Source organism: Pinus tabuliformis, chromosome 1_1 (assembly GCF_031772625.1).
Source record: "Pinus tabuliformis cultivar Carrire ecotype Pingquan chromosome 1_1, CPIR1, whole genome shotgun sequence".
Classification (NCBI taxonomy): domain Eukaryota; kingdom Viridiplantae; phylum Streptophyta; class Pinopsida; order Pinales; family Pinaceae; genus Pinus; species Pinus tabuliformis.
Genome location: NC_142297.1, coordinates 557,938,073 through 557,958,034, shown reverse-complemented (window position 1 = coordinate 557,958,034; position 19,962 = coordinate 557,938,073). Strand labels below are relative to the sequence as shown.

Here is a 19,962-nt window from a genome sequence, read left to right as displayed (position 1 = left end):
TAGAAAGAAGACACTATCAACTACAACACTTGCTTGCCTATTAGATACAACATTGACAAAGCAAGTGGGAGGCAAAAACAAAATGAAAAGTGGCATATTGGAAGAATAAGGACAACAAAAGAATGAAAACATAAATTTTGCAAAGTTGGAGGATTTAACCCAATAGTAGTAGCAGGGATGTAGAATCAATGGATTAATAATCAGCAATAACATAAGATTTGGGATATTGGAGGACGCTAAAATCGAAGTCACATGGCTAGGAGGTCATGATAATTTTTAATATAGGGATTCTAATGCAGGAGCATTAACCCTAAGCAACCCATTTGTTATTAGACCCAAGGGGGTCATGAAATTTTACCAAGGGTAAGAAATTTTATCAATTGTAAATTGTATAAAAATAGGATTTTTATGTAAAAACAAGTGTCCAAATTCTAAAGGAATTTGGGTTGTTAGGACATTAGGTGAGTTGGTATTCTGGCCAAGTGGGCCTTTGTAAAAAATGACAGATGTAAAGTTGAGGTGTTGGGTAGTTTCTAGGAGTTGGGATAGACATTTGAATAATTGTTATTCTATTAGAATATTTATAACCAATAGGAAGCTATACATATGTATAGTTAGGGCTTGATGAGCTAAGGGAGAATTAAAGCTTACAACTCTAGAGCACAACTTAGGTAGTTTAAGGAAGGAGAGCTTGAATAGGAGTATGAGAGCCCTGTAGCTTGGAAAAGAGGGGATTAAATTTCTCTGTAAATTTACAATGCTAAATAATTAAATAATTTGAGATATAATAACTTTTTTCCTTGGATATTTGATCTCTATGCCTATGTTCTATGTAAAATCCCTACAATTATGGTTCCCATAATTGTGCGAGTCTCAGGTATGACTAAATGATATGATGTTCTTGTAGAAAGGTTTGAAACACCTTTCAAGGATGGAATTTAATATGCATTGGGTTCCCTTATGTTGGATCGAAGAAGGGGAGGTATGTTGACCTATTAAGCCAACTAGTGGATGAATTATTGAAGTTTGCATTGGAGAAAGGCATTGATTCCAACCTAAACTCTTTGTATCATGGAATGATAAATTCTAGTTGGAGAATATCATGTTTCTTCATGAAGAAGTGGTGGGGATTAATGTGGCTCTACGTTGAGTCATCCATCATCGATAAAATTGTGTTAATTAAATAAGCAATAACCATTTAGGTTGAAGGGATTCGTTGAGGGATATTAGATTCAAAGATGATGAGACCCTTTGAAGAACAATAACTTGAATATTTAGTTGAACTCAGGGCATAAGATAAATATTGGAACATAGTTAGAAGTTGTGAAGACCTTGAGGAGAGACGAGGCTCCATTGGGACAAGGCTTTAGGATTCCAAGATAGTTGAAATTTGTTGGTTTAGATCAACAACATGTATTTATTGCAATCCCTCCCCCACTCTTTTGCTAATGTCATAGGAGGAGGACCCCCCTGTAATTCATAGGACTCATGGGATTCCACTAGAGAATCCTTAACATGTGATTGAAAGAGTGGAACTTCCACTCAAAACTATGAGTGTGGACCCCCTTCCTCCCCACCCCCATTGCTGATGTCATATGGTGAGCCCCTCTCCACATTTAACTGTGGCCAAGAATATGTATTGTTTTATCATGGCTATCAATTGTCAGGCCCATTTGATGAAGGTGCTAGGTCACCAAGAAGTCGTTTGAGTGTGGTTAATAGGATGTCAAGTTAAGCCCTTGACTAAGGATTGGGTTGTGAGTGTGAATGCAAGAACTGAACAAAGTTTAGTTGAATTTCATCACTATGACACATCATTCATATGCTTTGAGTAGTGATTCTTGTGGGGTTGCACAACGAGTCTAAGCCAAAGTAGGGATAAGTGGTTGAGAGCAATCAGGGAAACACGTCACTAACCCTGGACACCCTAGGGGAAGACAAGGCTAGTACCTAAACTTCATCACTCTTCATTGGTAGTTGAAAACTTTTTTCGGCAAGGCATTGAACGATAAACATGAAGACCATGATGATATAAACTCCTCTAAATGAAATCAATTATGTGCAATTTTATCAATGCTCTCATCTTGCTAGTTTGGATGAGCAGATTGCTCACTTTGAAATCCATCTTTAGTGTGAACTTAAACCTCCTGCTCCAACTGGATCAAGCACTCAAGACTCGGCCTCGGTAACTTCACCAGACTCTTGATATCATTCTTAGTGACTTGGTACTTGTTTGTATTTTATATCATTCAATCTATAGTAGATATCAGTAGCTTCTCAATGATACTTGCTTTTATTTTGAATGATTGGAACTATGGTTAATGGTTAACAAATATGGTTTCCCTAGAAGTAGACTGACACTAGAATTTGCATGAACATTGATATATTTTGCTAGCTTATGATGAAATTTTCAGGCAATATAATTTAAATTCACAAAATAAAATATTGACACGTATCAAAAATATTTATTAATAATAGAAAAACATATAAGTATGGACAATGTCGTTCATTAATAAAATATTTCAATACTTTAGGTTAATTAAGATAAACACACACACACATATATATATGGACCATGTGGTTCATTAATAAAATATTTCAATGCTTATAGTAAGTTAAATATTTCAATGCCAACTATACATATATTATAAAGCAATTAAAAAAATAAATTCTCATGTTTAAAACATTTCAAATAGTCTCACTATTTTACATTATTTTTCAATAAGATGTCCCATGGAACAATCAAGCATTTTATCCATATATAGAAAAAAAACAAATTTTAAGTTTTGGATTCATTTTTTTTTTTTAACATAAATAAATTTGATCGATCTTATTATTTGTAAATCAATAATTAAAATGAATTTATACTCATTTATAAACTTCCCCTTATATATATTTTAAGTTTTATACTTTAATATTTTTTATATATCAATAAATTTGATCCTAAATTCTTAATTAGATTTACACTGATTTGTTCTAGTCTCATATTTGAAACAAACATCAATATTCAAAAGTGTGATGGTCATAACTAAAAGATTTACCTAAGTTCATTTAACATTCGAAAATTCATATCCAATCACAAACTCTTCACAAAATTAAAGACACTATAAAGTACTTGAGTGAGTTATGCAGTTTCAATAAAATATAAATGAGGTCTGCCCTAATATTATCAAAAGCTCCCCTACTTGCACATAGAAACCAGGATTCGACGAGGTGGCTTTGAAGCCCTTTTCCCATGCTGAACAGCAACATTATCCACCAACAACACATCCCCTACTTCCCACCTCAAATTTACGCACTCTTCATCAAGAATGGCCCTGAACGCTTCAACTGCCTCACAAGGAATTGCAGATCCATCTCCCAGTGACTGCGAAACGTTTCCTCGCCCAGAGGCCGCTGCCGCTATGCCGTAAAACCACACTTCCCTTCCACCGTAACCCTCGAACGCTCTGACAGCCTCCAGAGGACCCAACACAAACTTTGCCGTTCCATCCTCAAAGCACTCGAAGCTTCCGCAGTTCATCGTGTCTAAAGCTCTGCTTATCATTTATTCAAAAGCCAGGGCATTAAACTTCCAAATTGATATTAATACATTAAATTTAGCAGAAACTATTTACATTAAATTTAGCAGAAACTATTTGTGTATAGCTACATTTAGTTAATACCGCAGGTAGTCGAAATGCGCCTATGTTATTGTTTGTTAATGGTTACTACATTGCAGTTACCTCTTCTTTGCTTCGTTGGGGTCCGTTGTTTCAAGAAAAGTTTGCCAGTTTTTGGCTATGAAGGAAGAGACTCTGTTTTGAATGGGTGTAGTTACTGTAATCACCGACCCTACGTCCTTCAATTTGCTAACAAATTCTGGCATCTTCCTTTCCATGCGCTGCGTAATGCTGTGGCTGAGAACTATGGCTGTTTGTCCACCCTCCGGAGGTGCAGTCTCGCAAAAGAAAAAGATCTTAGACGGCCACGACTTCATCTGTATCACAATTATGATAAAGAATCGAATCACATCTTCAAATTTAATAAAAGCACAGTGGAGAACCAGCTAAAAAAACATGTATCAAATTCAGCTATTTAAATATATAGGTATCAAATTCAGTTGTCAATTTGGTTAGGTTTAATGAATATTATCTTCTCCCACCTAAGTTCAATGGCTTGTTAAGTGACTCTATCTGTGGTAGCGTGGTACCAACAATTTTATAGTAGTTTTTTAACTAAAAGTTCAATGGTTGTGAACTGAAGTCACTGTATCTGTGGGTTAGTCTGGTATCAACAATTATAGTAGTTTTTGGACTAAAAAAGACATGGATTTAAATTCATTTATATATGTAAAATTATTATATCTGTAAGTTGGAGTGGTACAACAACTTCACTCTAAGATAAATAGAAAGCCCATTTAAATTCATTTATATATTAAAATAAATATTAAAATAATAAAAAATTATAATATTACTTAAAATTAGATCTTCCAATTTACAAAATACAATAAAAAACAAAAATGTATAACTATAGATATTTTATTCTAAAAAAAATAAATCCAATTATGTTCACTTTGCATTTCAGCAAATTATGAATGAGATATATACATTCTTATATCCAAAAATGTAATAATGAAAATCATGTACAATTTTTAAATCCCAGCATTTAAAATTGCAAATTAAAAAAAAAAAAAATCAAAATTAAACACCTATTCATTCAACATCATAGGAAAAATATTTAAATTTTAATTGAGCAGAGATGTTCTCCTGCTCAACATGGTAAATTTTTTTGCAATGATCATAAAATGAAATTTTAGATTTAAAAATAATAATAATCATTTAAAATTACAAATTAAAAAACAAAAAAAATCAAACTTTAACTCCAATCTATTCAAGATCATAGCAAAAACATTTAAATTTTAATTTGGTAGAGATGTTCTCCAGTGCAATATGGTTAAAATTATTACAATAATCTTAAAATAAAATTATAGATTAAAAAAATAACAATAATAAAACATAATGCTGGCTAATTCAATTTATTACATTATAATTTTATAGTAAAATCATTATATACATATTACATTAAAATACTAATTATATAATAATGATTATAATCATTATATTTCAAAACATATAATTAATAAATATATAAAAACTTAATATATTTAATTAGAAAACATATAAATTACAAACACATCAAAACTTCATCAAAGCAATTTTACTAATAATGTTTATGAAAGTCTATATATTTTATTCCATTTTGGATTTGAACTTCCGACTTCAAAGCAATTTTTCTAGTACTGTTTATGAAAGTCTACATATTTTATTCCACTTTGGATTTGAACCTCTGATTTTTTAGAATGAAGTACATTCTCTTAACCATTAATAAGCATATAAAACTTAACTCTTCCAATGAACTCTTTTTTAAATACTATCTCTATATTCACACAAATTCTATACATCACATTAAAATTCAACTATAAAATTATAAAACATGTCAAAGCAAATGCACATATAACTATATGTATTATGCTTTTAATAAAAAAAGAAATATATCTATATATAGATATGAGAAATTTATATAAATGGTATTTTTTTAAAATAACATAAAACCGTTAACTCCCCTTTAAAATCTTATTTTTTTTTAAAGTGCAAAGCTGTTTTGAATTTTGTACTAATTTTTTTTTAACAGTTTAACCGACTTAAAGCTTGATAAATCCAAAATTAAAAATGAATAAATTTATATTAATTTTATTCTTTAGGTTAGTGAAAAGTAATAAATTTGCAACAATGAGTTAACTCTGGCTTCAGATGAAGCTCAGCAAGAATTCAGTGGACATAAGTCTCAAATTCATCACAAAAACAGAAAATTCACAAAATTCACAGAAAACGAACGTAGGCTTCAATAACATCAAATGAAAATCCAGCCCAACTCAACTTTCAACTTCAATCCCAAATAAACCGACATAGCCCATAGCTTACCCAAGTCATTTCATGGTGGAATCCTAGCTCCTGGTCCAGTGGACCCTCGTTGGCGGTGTAGACTCTGTCCTCCATCTTAGTTCTGGGAGCAAACCCCAGATATGGGTGTTCTTCCCAACCAAACGCGTCCACAAAAGAGCTGAAATCGGCGGCCGATCTGAGAGGGAACCCTCTGAAGAGCAGAGCACTGTGTTGCAGGAGCTCCTCTTCTATCCATTCTCTCTTGTTTCGTATGGTCTGCGTTATCTCTGCAATCCCTTCTGTGTGATCGTCAGAATTAATGGATGGGTAATGAGGGAGCAAAACCTTGGGAAACAATCTATTTTCATCTGATATTCCTGCAATTATCTTCTGCTCTGCTATTCGGCCTTCCAAGAAGCCCTGCATGGTTGCTGATGTTCCACTTTAGCCAATCCCGTGGGAACGAAATACAGAACAAGAGGGAAGCTTTGGCTTAGTTTGTTCAATAATTGAGAATACAATGACAAGGTATCATCGTACAGCACGAAGATTATCAAGATAGTCATTCAACAACGTGTGATTCTTTTCAATTTTTTCTTGGTTTGTTCAAAAGTAAAATTTACTTTATATAAACTATTTATATCAATTTTCTAATTAAATATTTATATTTATTTTATTTTTACTTGAAAGGTCTATTTTCACTCAACATCTTTTTCCATCTTAATTATAATAAAGTCTTTGAGCATCATGAAAGTCTTTGAGCATCATGACAATACAACAGAATATATATATATTTTCCATCTTTGCTCTCACCTTTATTAGGTTGTAAACACAATATCTCTATTTTTCCCATCGCTGTTTTCACTTTTATCATATTTTTTATATCATTTTCCCCTCCTCTCTCTTTTTCTGAAAATACAATTTGTTTTATTTTTGTTTTAGAGTTGATTATTTATGTTTTACTTAATATTTTTATTCATTCCATCCCCTATTTTGTATTTCTCTTAATGTTTTTTTTTTTTTACAATTTTCAATTAAACAATGTGTTTTAGCTAATATTTCTCCATATCCCTAAGATGGAATATATTTGTTAATAGTTAAGTAATTGTTTGCTTTTTACATTTACTTAATGTCCCTATTTACCTCATCCTTGCTATCTTATTTTTATATCGTTTTTTAGAAAGTAAAATTTAATTTGTATTTTTTATTTCAAATTTGGATATAAATATTTATATTTTACGTAATATTTTTGTTCATTTTATCTCTATTTTAAGTTTTTTTTATCATAATTTCAATTTAGAATTAGACATTATGTTTACTCGACATCTCTCCCCACTCTAAGTATAATAAACATGACAATACAACATGATTGTGTATATATTCATGTAATTTTTTTTGTGGTAATGTTATTATTTTCTTTTTCATAATTTGTGAAGACACCTACAGTTGGGAGAAAGGATAGCATTTAGATACCATGCTATGGATTTGAAGGTTATTGAAGACTAGTTGGTAAATCCAAGGCTCGAAGAAAATCACACCAAGAGTGTTGAGGAGATATGGATGATTAAAGAATATGAGCATTTTAATAATTTTCATGATGATACTGAGTTGTGAAGTGAAATCCACGGTGTAAGGACTACAAGTATGGAAGATGTTGTGGCCAAGTATCCAAGAAGAGGATAGTCAAAGGAAGGTGAGATGAGAGAATATGAGGGAAGTTTGTCTCTTGAAAATGGAATGCTATATTTTAGGATCAGAATGTGGGCCAAATTTGAAAAGCTAACCAACAACTTGCGCAATATGAAATTGCACATTGTGTTGAGGTGGAAAACTTAAATTTAGGAAGGTTTCTATATTAGGTAAATTTATATTAAGGGTAATCATTAAGGGTAATCTCATATATTGTTGAAGCATAAAGATATTTTCATAAAAACAGGCAAAGGCCAAGATGTTGAAGACAACAATCAATTGTAATAAATTTGATTTAAGTAAAAAAATAAAAAACTTCCTCTTAAGGAACAACCAAAAGGAAGGTTGTTACGATCTTAAACATCTCTGAAATTTCAAATGATAAAGAATGGGAGCAGGAAGGGTACGGAAATAAGAAATAGCAATGAGATTAGCGGAGAAATTATGGATGCACATGAGAAGATGTCTAATGATGAAATGGAATCTAGGGCTTTAAATTATTTAAATTCAAAGTAGCAATGAGATTAGCGGAGAAATTATGGATGCACCTGAGAAGATGTCTAATGATGAAATGGAATCTAGGGCTTTAAATTATTTAAATTCAAAGTTTCATTTACAAACGAGCAGTTCCAGTAGAATGCCCTTAAAGAGAATTAATTAGGAATGCCCTTAAAGAAAATTAATTAGAATTAGAGGTTCCGGAGATATGGATGTTGATTATAGCTAAAAAATGGTGCAGTGAGAAAGAAGAAACAATCAACTATAGAACTTGATTGGTTGTTAGAGACAACACAGTAAATAAAGTGGGAGACAACAATAAAACGAAAAGTGGGATCCTGGAAGCACAAGGACAACAAAATAAATAAAATTGTAGAATATGGAAGATTTAAACCAACAATAGTAGCATCAATGGATGAATGATGAACACCAACACAAGATATGGGATCCTAGAGGATGTAGAAATCAAAGGAACATGGCCAGGAGATCATGAGAATTATCAAGATGGAGAGTTTGATGCAAGATCATCAACCCTAAGAAACCCATTCCTTATTAGACGTGAGGGAGTTCATGAAAAAGGGGAAGAAATTTCCTCAATTGTAAATTGTATTAAAATATGTTTTTAATGTAGAAAAAGTGTCCAAATTCTAAATCTGTGTTATTAGGTTATTAGGTGAGTTGGTGTTTTGGCCAAGTGAAACTTTATAAAAAATGAAAAATGTAAATCAGACGTGTTGGGTAGTTTCTAGGAGTTGGGATATACGTCCAAATAATCCTTTTTCTGTTGGGATGTTTCTAACTAGTAGGAAGCTATATATATGTACAATTAGCTCCAAATAATGCTTTTTCTGTTAGGATGTTTCTAACTAGTAGGAAGCTATATATATGTACAATTAGGGCTCAATGAGACACGGGGGATTAGAGCTTACAACTCAAGAGTAAGGTTTGGGTAATCTAGTAAAGGATAGCTCGAATAGTAGCATGAGAGATTTGTAGCTTGGAAAACAAGGGATGAAATTTCTCTATAAATATACAATGATGAATAGTTAAATAATTTGAGATATATTGATTTCATGCCTTGGGTATTTGTTCTCTACATCTATGTTCTGTGTAAATTCCCTATAAGTATGGTTCCCATAATTGTGCAAGTCTCAGATATAACTAGATGATATGATGTTCATGTAGCAAATTTTGAAACACATTTCTAGGATGGAATTTAATGTGCATTGAGTGCCCCTATGTTGGATAAAAGTAAAAGAGGTGTGTTGACCTATGAATACAAATAGTGGAAGAATAATCAAAGTTTTCATTTGAGAAGGGTGTTGATGCCAACTTGATCTCTTCGTATCATGGGATGCTAAATGCTATTTGAAGACTATCAAGTTTCTTCATGAAGAAGTGGTGGGGATTAATGTGGCTCTGCATTATTCCATGCAATGCTTATAAAATTGTGTTAATTAAATGAGCAATAACCATTGGGTTTGAAAGGATTTGTTGAGGGCTGTGAGATTTGAAGATGATAAGGCCATTCAAAGATCAAGAACTTGAATACTTAGTTGCACATACAGTGTAAGCTAAATACTAGAACAAAGTTAGAAGATGCGAAGACCTTGAGGAGGAACAAGCTTCCATCAGGATAAGACTTTGAGATTTCGAGATAGTTGAGAACATTTATTTCGATCAACGATGTGTATTCATTGCAGACACTCCCCCCATTTTGTTGATGTCACAAAAGGAGGCTCCCCTACAATTCATAGGACTCATGGGATTCCACGAGAGAAACCTCGTCGTTTGATCAGAAGAGTGGAAACTCCACTTATAACTACAATTTCGAACCCTCCCTCCTAACTCATATCACAGGGGGAGGCCCCGTCACAATTCACCATGGATGTGGACCTGTATTGTTTGATCGTGGTGGTCAATTGCTAGGCTCATTCAACAATCCTAGATCCAAGGCCAAAATTATAACATTTAGTAGATATCCCATCATTTGGATTACTAACCCAATCCAAATTTGAGTAACTTGTCTGCTCAACATCAAATGAATCAATATACTGAAGACCAAAATCGACTCTTCCTTTAAGATACATAGGCACTCCTTTTGCTGCTTTCCAATGGATTTCTAGAGGTATTTCCATAAATTGACTTAACACACTAACAAAGTATGTTCAATCAAGTCTAGTTGTAGTAAGATAATTCAAGTTTCCCACTTGCTATTTATACGTTTTACCATCAACCTCATTTGAGTCGTCATCAAAATGAAGTTTCACATTCTATTGCATTGGAACAAAAACAACTTTACACTGATCCATTTTAAACTTCTTAAGTGATTATCTGACATACTTACCCTGGGAAACAAAAGTATGACCAACATTTCTCCACACTTCAAGACCTAAAAAGTAATGTAACTCACCAAGATCTTTCATCTCAAATACTTGTGACGTCTGCACCTTAATTCCATCAATTAATTTAACTGAATTTCCTGTAATAATTAAATCATCAGCATACAAAGAAATCAATACAACATGCCCCTTTGAATAAAATTTGGTATAAAATATGGATCACTTTGACTCCTCATAAAAACCTGTTGAAGAAAGAGGGAATCTATCTTTTCATACCATGGCCTAGGTTCCTACTTCAACCCATACACAACTTTCTTTAATCTACAAGCTAAATGTTCCTGCCCCTTTTTCATAAAACCTTCAGGTTGTGTCAAATACACCTCCCCTTTAAATCACCATTTAGAAAAGGAGATTTTACATCTAGTTGGTGCAAATTCCAATGGTACTTTGTAGCTAATGCAATTAACAGTCTAATAGTATTTAATTTAGCTATAGATGCAAATGTTTATGCATACTCAATGGCCTCTTTTTCTGAGTACCCTTTTTCCACCAACCTAGCAAGTTGTACTAATATATACTGCTATATGCTTTAAATTTGAGTTTGTACAACCATTTACATCCTATTTGTTGTTTATCTTTAGGAAATTAAGTCAATTCCCAGGGTTTTTTTTAATTATAGTCATATTCTTCCTTCATTGTTTTTCTCCATTCTTCATGTTCGTTAGCTTCATTAAAACTCATGGGTTCTATGACATTCAAAACACTAATCATCAAGGCATAGTCCTTATACCTTTCAGTTAGGTGAATTTGACGAGTAGATCTCCTTTTCACTCCACTATATTCATCCCTATTCTTTGAAGGCCCTACTCCATCTGTAGGTGAACTCTAGTTGTTGGTAGTATCCATATCATTGGATTCTTCCTCAAGCTTCTGCTACTCACTGTCTTCTGCTTCTTCTTTAATATCTTCAAATTTAGGAAGTATGTGCCACCTTTCATAGTTGTTGTCCTTGTTGCCTTCATCTACCTGCTCATGGAAAATTACATCTTTGCTTGCGAATACTTTGTGAGTAGAAGGATAAAACATTTTGTAAGCTTTAAATTCTGAACAGTATCCTACAAAAACACATTTAATGGATTTAGCATCAAGATTATTTATATTCTCCTTCTTATAATGTAACTTTATTTGAAAGAAACTACATTTGCTAAGCTTGGAATATAAATGATGCGTTTTGAGTAATATCAACACTACTACTAAGTGCTTGAAATGCTGTTCCTTATTTTTAGAATATATCGAGATATCAACAATGAACACAATAAAAAACTTGTCAAGATAAGGATGCAATACACTATTTATCGAGAACATAAAAATAGCTGGAGCATTAGTCAAACCAAATGGAACTACAACAAACTCATAATGCCGATACCTAGTCCGGAAAATGATCTTGTATTTGTCATCTTCTTTAATGCATACCTAATGATATCCTGATCTTAGATCAATCTTCAAGAACATTGCTGCTTCTTTCAACTGATCGAACAAGTCATTAATCCTCAGCAATGGATACCTGTTCTTGATGGTCACTTTGTTCAACTTCCTATAATTTATGCATAGCCTAAGGGTACCATCTTTCTTCTTCACAAACAATACTAGTGCACCCCAAGGTGATACACTTGGCTTAATGTATCCGTTGTGAAGCATTTCCTTCAACTGTAACTTGAAATCTACTAATTATGGTGTGCTCATCCTATATGGTGCCTTCGATGCTGCCACCAATTGAGAAAAGAAACTATGGAAAAAAACATAACAAAGTTAGATTATGAAGATAACTATGTGAAAATTAAAGAACAACTATTGAAGGTTGCTATAAAAAGAAGAAGAGATGAAGGACTAATTTGTGAAGATACACACAACAAGGAGAAAGGATAGCATTCAGATATGATGCTATTAAAACATGAAAATGATTTAAAGCTTATTGAATACTAGTTGGTAATTCCAGGGATTGAGGAAAACCACACCAAGAGTACTGATAAAAAGGAGGAGGAGATAGGGATGCTTACAACATCTAAGCATTTTAATAATATTCATGATGATACTTGTTTTTCAAGTGAAATACATGATGTAAGGACTGCAAATATGGAAGAGATTGTGGCCAAGTATGCAGTAAGATTATAATCAAAGGAAGATTAGATGAGAAAATATGAGGCACGCTTGTCTCCTGAAAATAAAATTTTATTTCAGCATCAAAATGTGGGCTAAAACAATGTTTGGAAAAGTAACCAACAACTTGCAAAAGGTGAAATTGCACATTGCAAAATTTACAATTGGGAAGGTTCCAACATCACATGAATTTATATTATGGGAAACCTCGTATATTGTTGAAACATAAAGACATTTCAATGAAAAATCAAGGCAACGACCAAGATGTTGAAGACAATAATGGAGAGAGAAGTTGTTGTAATATGTTTACTTTATGTAAAAAATATAAAAAAATTTCCTCCCAAGGAACAACTAGAAGGAAGGATGTCAAGGATATTAAACATCTCCCAGATGCCAAATGATAAATAATGGGAGTAGCAATGGTATGGAAATAATGAAATAGTAATGAGATTTTTGACAGTATAACTACAAATAAGTAGTTTGGTCTTGTAGCGAAATAAGTTGGAGAAATTGTGGATGATGGTACCTAAGGATATATCTGATGATGAAATGGCATCTAAGGCCTTAAATTGTTTAAATTCAAAAATTTAATTACAAATGAGTAGTTTTAGAAGAATTCCCTTGCAAGAGAATCAATTGGAATTGGAGATTGAGGAGATAGGGATGTTGATTATACCTAAGAAATGGTGCAGCTAGAAAGAAGACACTATCAACTACAACACTTGCTTGCCTATTAGATACAACATTGACAAAGCAAGTGGGAGGCAAAAACAAAATGAAAAGTGGCATATTGGAAGAATAAGGACAACAAAAGAATGAAAACATAAATTTTGCAAAGTTGGAGGATTTAACCCAATAGTAGTAGCAGGGATGTAGAATCAATGAATTAATAATCAGCAATAACATAAGATTTGGGATATTGGAGGACGCTAAAATCGAAGTCACATGGCTAGGAGGTCATGATAATTTTTAATATAGGGATTCTAATGCAGGAGCATTAACCCTAAGCAACCCATTTGTTATTAGACCCAAGGGGGTCATGAAATTTTACCAAGGGTAGGAAATTTTATCAATTGTAAATTGTATAAAAATAGGATTTTTATGTAAAAACAAGTGTCCAAATTCTAAAGGAATTTGGGTTGTTAGGACATTAGGTGAGTTGGTATTCTGGCCAAGTGGGCCTTTGTAAAAAATGACAGATGTAAAGTTGAGGTGTTGGGTAGTTTCTAGGAGTTGGGATAGACATTTGAATAATTGTTATTCTATTAGGATATTTATAACCAATAGGAAGCTATACATATGTATAGTTAGGGCTTGATGAGCTAAGGGAGAATTAAAGCTTACAACTCTAGAGCACAACTTAGGTAGTTTAGGGAAGGAGAGCTTGAATAGGAGTATGAGAGCCCTGTAGCTTGGAAAAGAGGGGATTAAATTTCTCTGTAAATTTACAATGCTAAATAATTAAATAATTTGAGATATAATAACTTTTTTCCTTGGATATTTGATCTCTATGCCTATGTTCTGTGTAAATTCCCTACAATTATGGTTCCCATAATTGTGCGAGTCTCGGGTATGACTAAATGATATGATGTTCTTGTAGAAAGGTTTGAAACACCTTTCAGGGATGGAATTTAATATGCATTGGGTTCCCTTATGTTGGATCGAAGAAGAGGAGGTATGTTGACCTATTAAGCCAACTAGTGGATGAATTATTGAAGTTTGCATTGGAGAAAGGCATTGATTCCAACCTAAACTCTTTGTATCATGGAATGATAAATTCTAGTTGAAGAATATCATGTTTCTTCATGAAGAAGTGGTGGGGATTAATGTGGCTCTACATTGAGTCATCCATCATCGATAAAATTGTGTTAATTAAATAAGCAATAACCATTTAGGTTGAAGGGATTCGTTGAGGGATATTAGATTCAAAGATGATGAGACCCTTTGAAGAACAATAACTTGAATATTTAGTTGAACTCAGGGCATAAGATAAATATTGGAACATAGTTAGAAGATGTGAAGACCTTGAGGAGAGACGAGGCTCCATTGGGACAAGGCTTTAGGATTCCAAGATAGTTGAAATTTGTTGGTTTAGATCAACAACATGTATTTATTGCAATCCCTCCCCCACTCTTTTGCTAATGTCATAGGAGGAGGACCCCCCTGTAATTCATAGGACTCATGGGATTCCACTAGAGAATCCTTAACATGTGATTGAAAGAGTGGAACTTCCACTCAAAACTATGAGTGTGGACCCCCTTCCTCCCCACCCCCATTGCTGATGTCATATGGTGAGCCCCTCTCCACATTTAACTGTGGCCAAGAATATGTATTGTTTTATCGTGGCTATCAATTGTCAGGCCCATTTGATGAAGGTGCTAGGTCACCAAGAAGTCGTTTGAGTGTGGTTAATAGGATGTCAAGTTAAGCCCTTGACTAAGGATTGGGTTGTGAGTGTGAATGCAAGAACTGAACAAAGTTTAGTTGAATTTCATCACTATGACACATCATTCATATGCTTTGAGTAGTGATTCTTGTGGGGTTGCACAACGAGTCCAAGCCAAAGTAGGGATAAGTGGTCGAGAGCAATCAAGGAAACTACGTCACTAACCCTGGACAACCTAGGGGAAGACAAAGCTAGTACCTAAACTTCATCACTCTTCATTGGTAGTTGAAAACTTTTTTGGGCAAGGTATTGAAGGAGAAACATGAAGACCATGATGATATAATCTCTTCTAAATGAAATCAATTAGGTGCAATGTTATCAATGCTCTCATCTTGCTAGTTTGGATGAGCGGATTGCTCACTTTGAAATCCATCTTTAGTGTGAACTTAAACCTCTTGCTCCAACTAGATCAAGGACTCAAGACTCGGCCTTGGTCACTTCACCAGACCCTTGATATCATTCTTAGCGACTTGGTACTTGTTTTTATTTTATATCGTTCAATCTATAGTAGATATCAGTAGCTTCTCAATGATACTTGCTTTTATTTTAAATGATTAGAACTATGGTCAATGGTTAACAAATATGGTTTCCCTAGAAGTAGACTGACACTAGACTTTGCATGAACATTGATATATTTTACTAGCTTATGATGAAGTTTTGAGGCAATATAATTTAAATTCACAAAATAAAATATTGACATGTATTAAAAATATTTATTAATAATAGAAAAACATATAAATATAGACAATGTCGTTCATTAATAAAATATTTCAATACTTTAGGTTAAGTAAGATAAACACACACACACATATATATGGACCATGTGGTTCATTAATAAAATATTTCAATGCTTATAGTAAGTTAAATATTTCAATGCCAACTATACATATATTATAAGGCAATCAAAAAAATAAATTCTCATGTTTAAAACATTTCAAGTAGTCTCACTATTTTATATTATTTTTCAGTGAGATGTCCAATGGAACAATCAACCATTTTATCCATGTATATATATAGAAAGAGCCAATTTTAAGTTTCAGATTCTAAATTTTTCTTACATATCAATAAATTTGATCCATTTTATTATTTTGTAAATCAATAATTAAGATGAATTTATACTCATTTGTATACAACTTCCCATTATATATATTTTAAGTTTTATACTTTAATATTTTTTTATATATCAATAAATTTGATACTAGATTCTTAATTAGATTTACACTGATTTGTTCTAGTATGATATGTGAAACAAACATCAATATTTGAAAGTGTGCTGGTCATAACTAAAAGATTTACCTAACTTCATTTAATATTCGAAAATTCATATCCAATCACAAACTCTTCACAAAATTAAAGACACTATAAAGTACTCGAGTGAGTTATGGAGTTTCAATAAAATATAAGGTCTGCCCTAAAATTATCAAAAGCTCCCCTACTTGCACATAGAAACCAGGATTCGACGAGGTGGCTTTGAAGCCCTTTTCCCATGCTGAACAGCAACATTATCCACCAACAACACATCCCCTACTTCCCACCTCAAATTTACGCACTCTTCATCAAGATGGCCCTGAACGCTTCAACTGCCTCACAAGGAATTGCAGATCCATCTCCCAGTGACTGCGAAACGTTTCCTCGCCCAGAGGCCGCTGCCGCTATGCCGTAAAACCACACTTCCCTTCCACCGTAACCGTCGAACGCTCTGACAGCCTCCAGAGGACCCAACACAAACTTTGCCGTTCCATCCTCAAAGCACTCGAAGCTTCCGCAGTTCATCGTGTCTAAAGCTCTGCTTATCATTTATTCAAAAGCCAGGGCATTAAACTTCCAAATTGATATTAATACATTAAATTTAGCAGAAACTATTTATATTAAATTTAGCAGAAACTATTTTTGTATGGCTACATTTAGTTAATACCGCAGGTAGTCTAAATGCGCCTATGTTAATGTTAGTTAATGGTTACTACATTGCAGTTACCTCTTCTTTGCTTCGTTGGGGTCCGTTGTTTCAAGGAAAGTCTGCCAGTTTTTGGCTATGAAGGAAGAGACTCTGTTTTCAATGGGTGTAGTTACTGTAGTCACCAACCCTACGTCCTTCAATTTGCTAACAAATTCTGGCATCTTCTTTTCCATGCGCTGCGTAATGCTGTGGCTGAGAACTATCGCTGTTTGTCCACCCTCCGGAGGTGCAGTCTCGCAAAAGAAAAAGATCTTAGACGGCCACGACTTCATCTGTATCACAATTATGATAAAGAATCGAATCACATCTTAAAATTTAATAAAAACAGAGTGGAGAACCAGCAAAAAAACATGTATAAAATTCAGCTATTTAAATATATAGGTATCAAATTCAGTTGTCAATTTGGTTAGGTTTAATGAATATTATCTTCTCCCACCTAAGTTCAATGGCTTGTGAAGTGACTCTATCTGTGTGCCAGTGTGTACCAACAATTTTATGGAGTTTTTGAACTAAAAATTTAATGGTTGTGAATTGTTAAGTCATTGTATATGTGGGCTAGCGTGGTATCAACAATTATAGTAGTTTTTGGACTAAAAAAGACACGGATTTAAATTCATTTATATTATATTTGTAAGTTGGGTGGTGCAACAACTTCACTCTGAAACTTAGGATAAATGGAAAGTGGATTTAAATTCATTTATATATTAAAATAAATATTTTAAATAATAAAAAAATACAATATTGCTTAAAATTATATCATCTAATTTCAACATCCAATTTATAAAATAAAACAAAACAAAAATATATAACTATAAATCTTTTATTCAATAAAAATTAAATCCAATTCTGTTCACTTTGCATTTCAGCAAATTATGAATGAGATACATACATTCTTATATCCAAAAATGTAATAATGAAAATCATGTACAATTTTTAAATTCCGGCATTTAAAATTACAAATTAAAAAAAAAAAAAATCAAAATTAAACTCCTATTCATTCAACATCATAGGAAAAATATTTAAATTTTAACTTGGAAGAGATGTTTCCTGGTTCAATATGGTAAAATTTTTTGCAACGATCATAAAATGAAATTTTAGATTTAAAAATAATAACATTTAAATTTGCAAATTAAAAACAAAAAAGCAAAACAAAATTTAACTCCAATTTATTCAAGACCATACAAAAACATTTAAATTTTAATTTAGCAGAGATGTTCTCCAATTTAACATGGCTAAAATTATAACAATAATCTTAAAATGAAATTATAGATTAAAAAAATAATAATAATAAAACATAATATTGGTTAATTTAATTTATTACATTATAATTTTATAGTAAAATCACAATATACATATTACATTAAAATACTAATTATATAATAATGATTATAATCGTTATATTTCAAAACATATAATTAATAAATATATAAAAACTTAATATATTTAATTAGAAAACATATAATTTACAAATACATTAAAACTTCATCAAAGCAATTTTATTAATAATGTTTATGAAAGCCTACATATTTTATTCCATTTTGGATTTGAACTTCAGATTTTAAAGCAATTTTACTAATACTGTTTATGAGAGTCTACATATTTTATTCCACTTTGGATTTGAACCTCTGATTTTTTAGAATGAAGTACATGTTCTTAACCAATAATAACCATATAAAATTTAACTCTTCCAATGAACTCTTTTTCAAATACTATCTAGATATACACACATTCTATACATCACATTCAAGTATAAAATTATAAAACATATCAAAGCAAACTCTTATATAACTATATGTATTATGCTTTTAATAAAATAGAAGAAATATATCTAGATATGTGAAATTTATATAAATAATATATTTTTTAAATAACATAAAATTATTAACTCCTATTTAAAATCTTATTTTTTTTACAGTGTAAAGCTTTTTTCAAATTTTGTAGTAGTTTTTTCTTAACAATTTAACGGATTTAACACTTGATAAATCCAAAATTAAAATGAATAAATTTATATTGATTTTATTCTTTATGTTCGTGAAATTTAAAACAAAATTTCAAGTAATAAATTTGCAACAATGAGTTAACTCTGGCTTCAGATGAAGTTCAGCAAGAATTCAGTGGACATGAGTCTCAAATTCATCCAACAACAGAAAATTCACAGAAAACGAATGTAGGCTTCAATAACATCAAATGAAAATCCTGCCAAACTCAACTTTCAACTTCAATCCCAAATAAACCGACATAGCCCATAGCTTACCCAAGTCATTTCATGGTGGAATCCTAGCTCCTGGTCCAGTGGACCCTCGTTGGCGGTGTAGACTCTGTCCTCCATCTTAGTTCTGGGAGCAAACCCCAGATATGGGTGTTCTTCCCAACCAAACGCGTCCACAAAAGAGCTGAAATCGGCGGCCGATCTGAGAGGGAACCCTCTGAAGAGCAGAGCACTGTGTTGCAGGAGCTCCTCTTCTATCCATTCTCTCTTGTTTCGTATGGTCTGCGTTATCTCTGCAATCCCTTCTGTGTGATCGTCAGAATTAATGGATGGGTAATGAGGGAGCAAAACCTTGGGAAACAATCTATTTTCATCTGATATTCCTGCAATTATCTTTTGCTCTGCTATTCGGCCTTCCAAGAAGCCCTGCATCGTTGAAGAGGGAAGCTTTGGCTGAGTTTGTTGAATAATTGAGAATACAATGACACGGCATCATTGGACAGCACGAAGATTATCAAGATAGCCTTTCAAGAACGTGTGATTCTTTTCAATTTTTTCTTGGTTTGTTCAAAAGTAAAATTTACTTTATATAAACCATTGTTTATTTATATCAATTTTCTAATTAAATATTTATATTTATTTTATTTTTATTTGAAAGGTCTATTTTCACTCAACATCTTTTTCCATCCTAATTATAATAAAGTCTTTGAGCATCATGACAATACAATAGAATATCTATA

At 32.4% G+C, this 19,962-nt stretch overlaps 1 protein-coding gene and 1 pseudogene across 3 annotated transcripts; both read right to left on the bottom strand.

Annotated features, from left to right (window-relative positions):
- Positions 1–3,025: 3,025 nt before the first annotated feature.
- LOC149214368 (clavaminate synthase-like protein At3g21360) lies at positions 3,026–6,455 on the bottom strand. Of its 2 annotated transcripts, XM_089390893.1 has the most exons (4): positions 6,401–6,452; positions 5,964–6,355; positions 3,726–3,979; positions 3,026–3,536 (listed from the first exon to the last, which is right to left on the bottom strand). In XM_089390893.1, the coding sequence occupies exons 2-4, from the start codon at positions 6,348–6,350 to the stop codon at positions 3,182–3,184; spliced, it is 996 nt and encodes a 331-aa protein (XP_089247019.1). In that variant the 5' UTR covers positions 6,351–6,355; positions 6,401–6,452; the 3' UTR covers positions 3,026–3,181. The 2 variants fall into 2 exon arrangements, with proteins under 2 accessions (XP_089247019.1, XP_089247018.1); XM_089390892.1 differs by having other exon boundaries at positions 5,964–6,455.
- A 10,018-nt stretch (positions 6,456–16,473) lies between these two features.
- On the bottom strand, positions 16,474–19,749 carry LOC149214367 (clavaminate synthase-like protein At3g21360; annotated as a pseudogene). The gene is made up of 3 exons (XR_016250386.1): positions 19,268–19,749; positions 17,032–17,285; positions 16,474–16,842 (listed from the first exon to the last, which is right to left on the bottom strand). The product of XR_016250386.1 is annotated as a clavaminate synthase-like protein At3g21360 (transcript).
- Positions 19,750–19,962: the final 213 nt, after the last annotated feature.

Excerpts from the sequence above, each read along its gene's own strand:
- LOC149214368 (XM_089390892.1), bottom strand. The coding sequence starts at position 6,350 with ATGCAGGGCTTCTTGGAAGGCCGAATAGCAGAGCAGAAGATAATTGCA. Across the intron at positions 3,980-5,963 it reads TCCACCATGAAATGACTTGG|ATGAAGTCGTGGCCGTCTAA; the intron begins GTAAGCTATGGG and ends ATTGTGATACAG. Across the intron at positions 3,537-3,725 it reads CCCAACGAAGCAAAGAAGAG|AGCTTTAGACACGATGAACT; the intron begins GTAACTGCAATG and ends AATGATAAGCAG.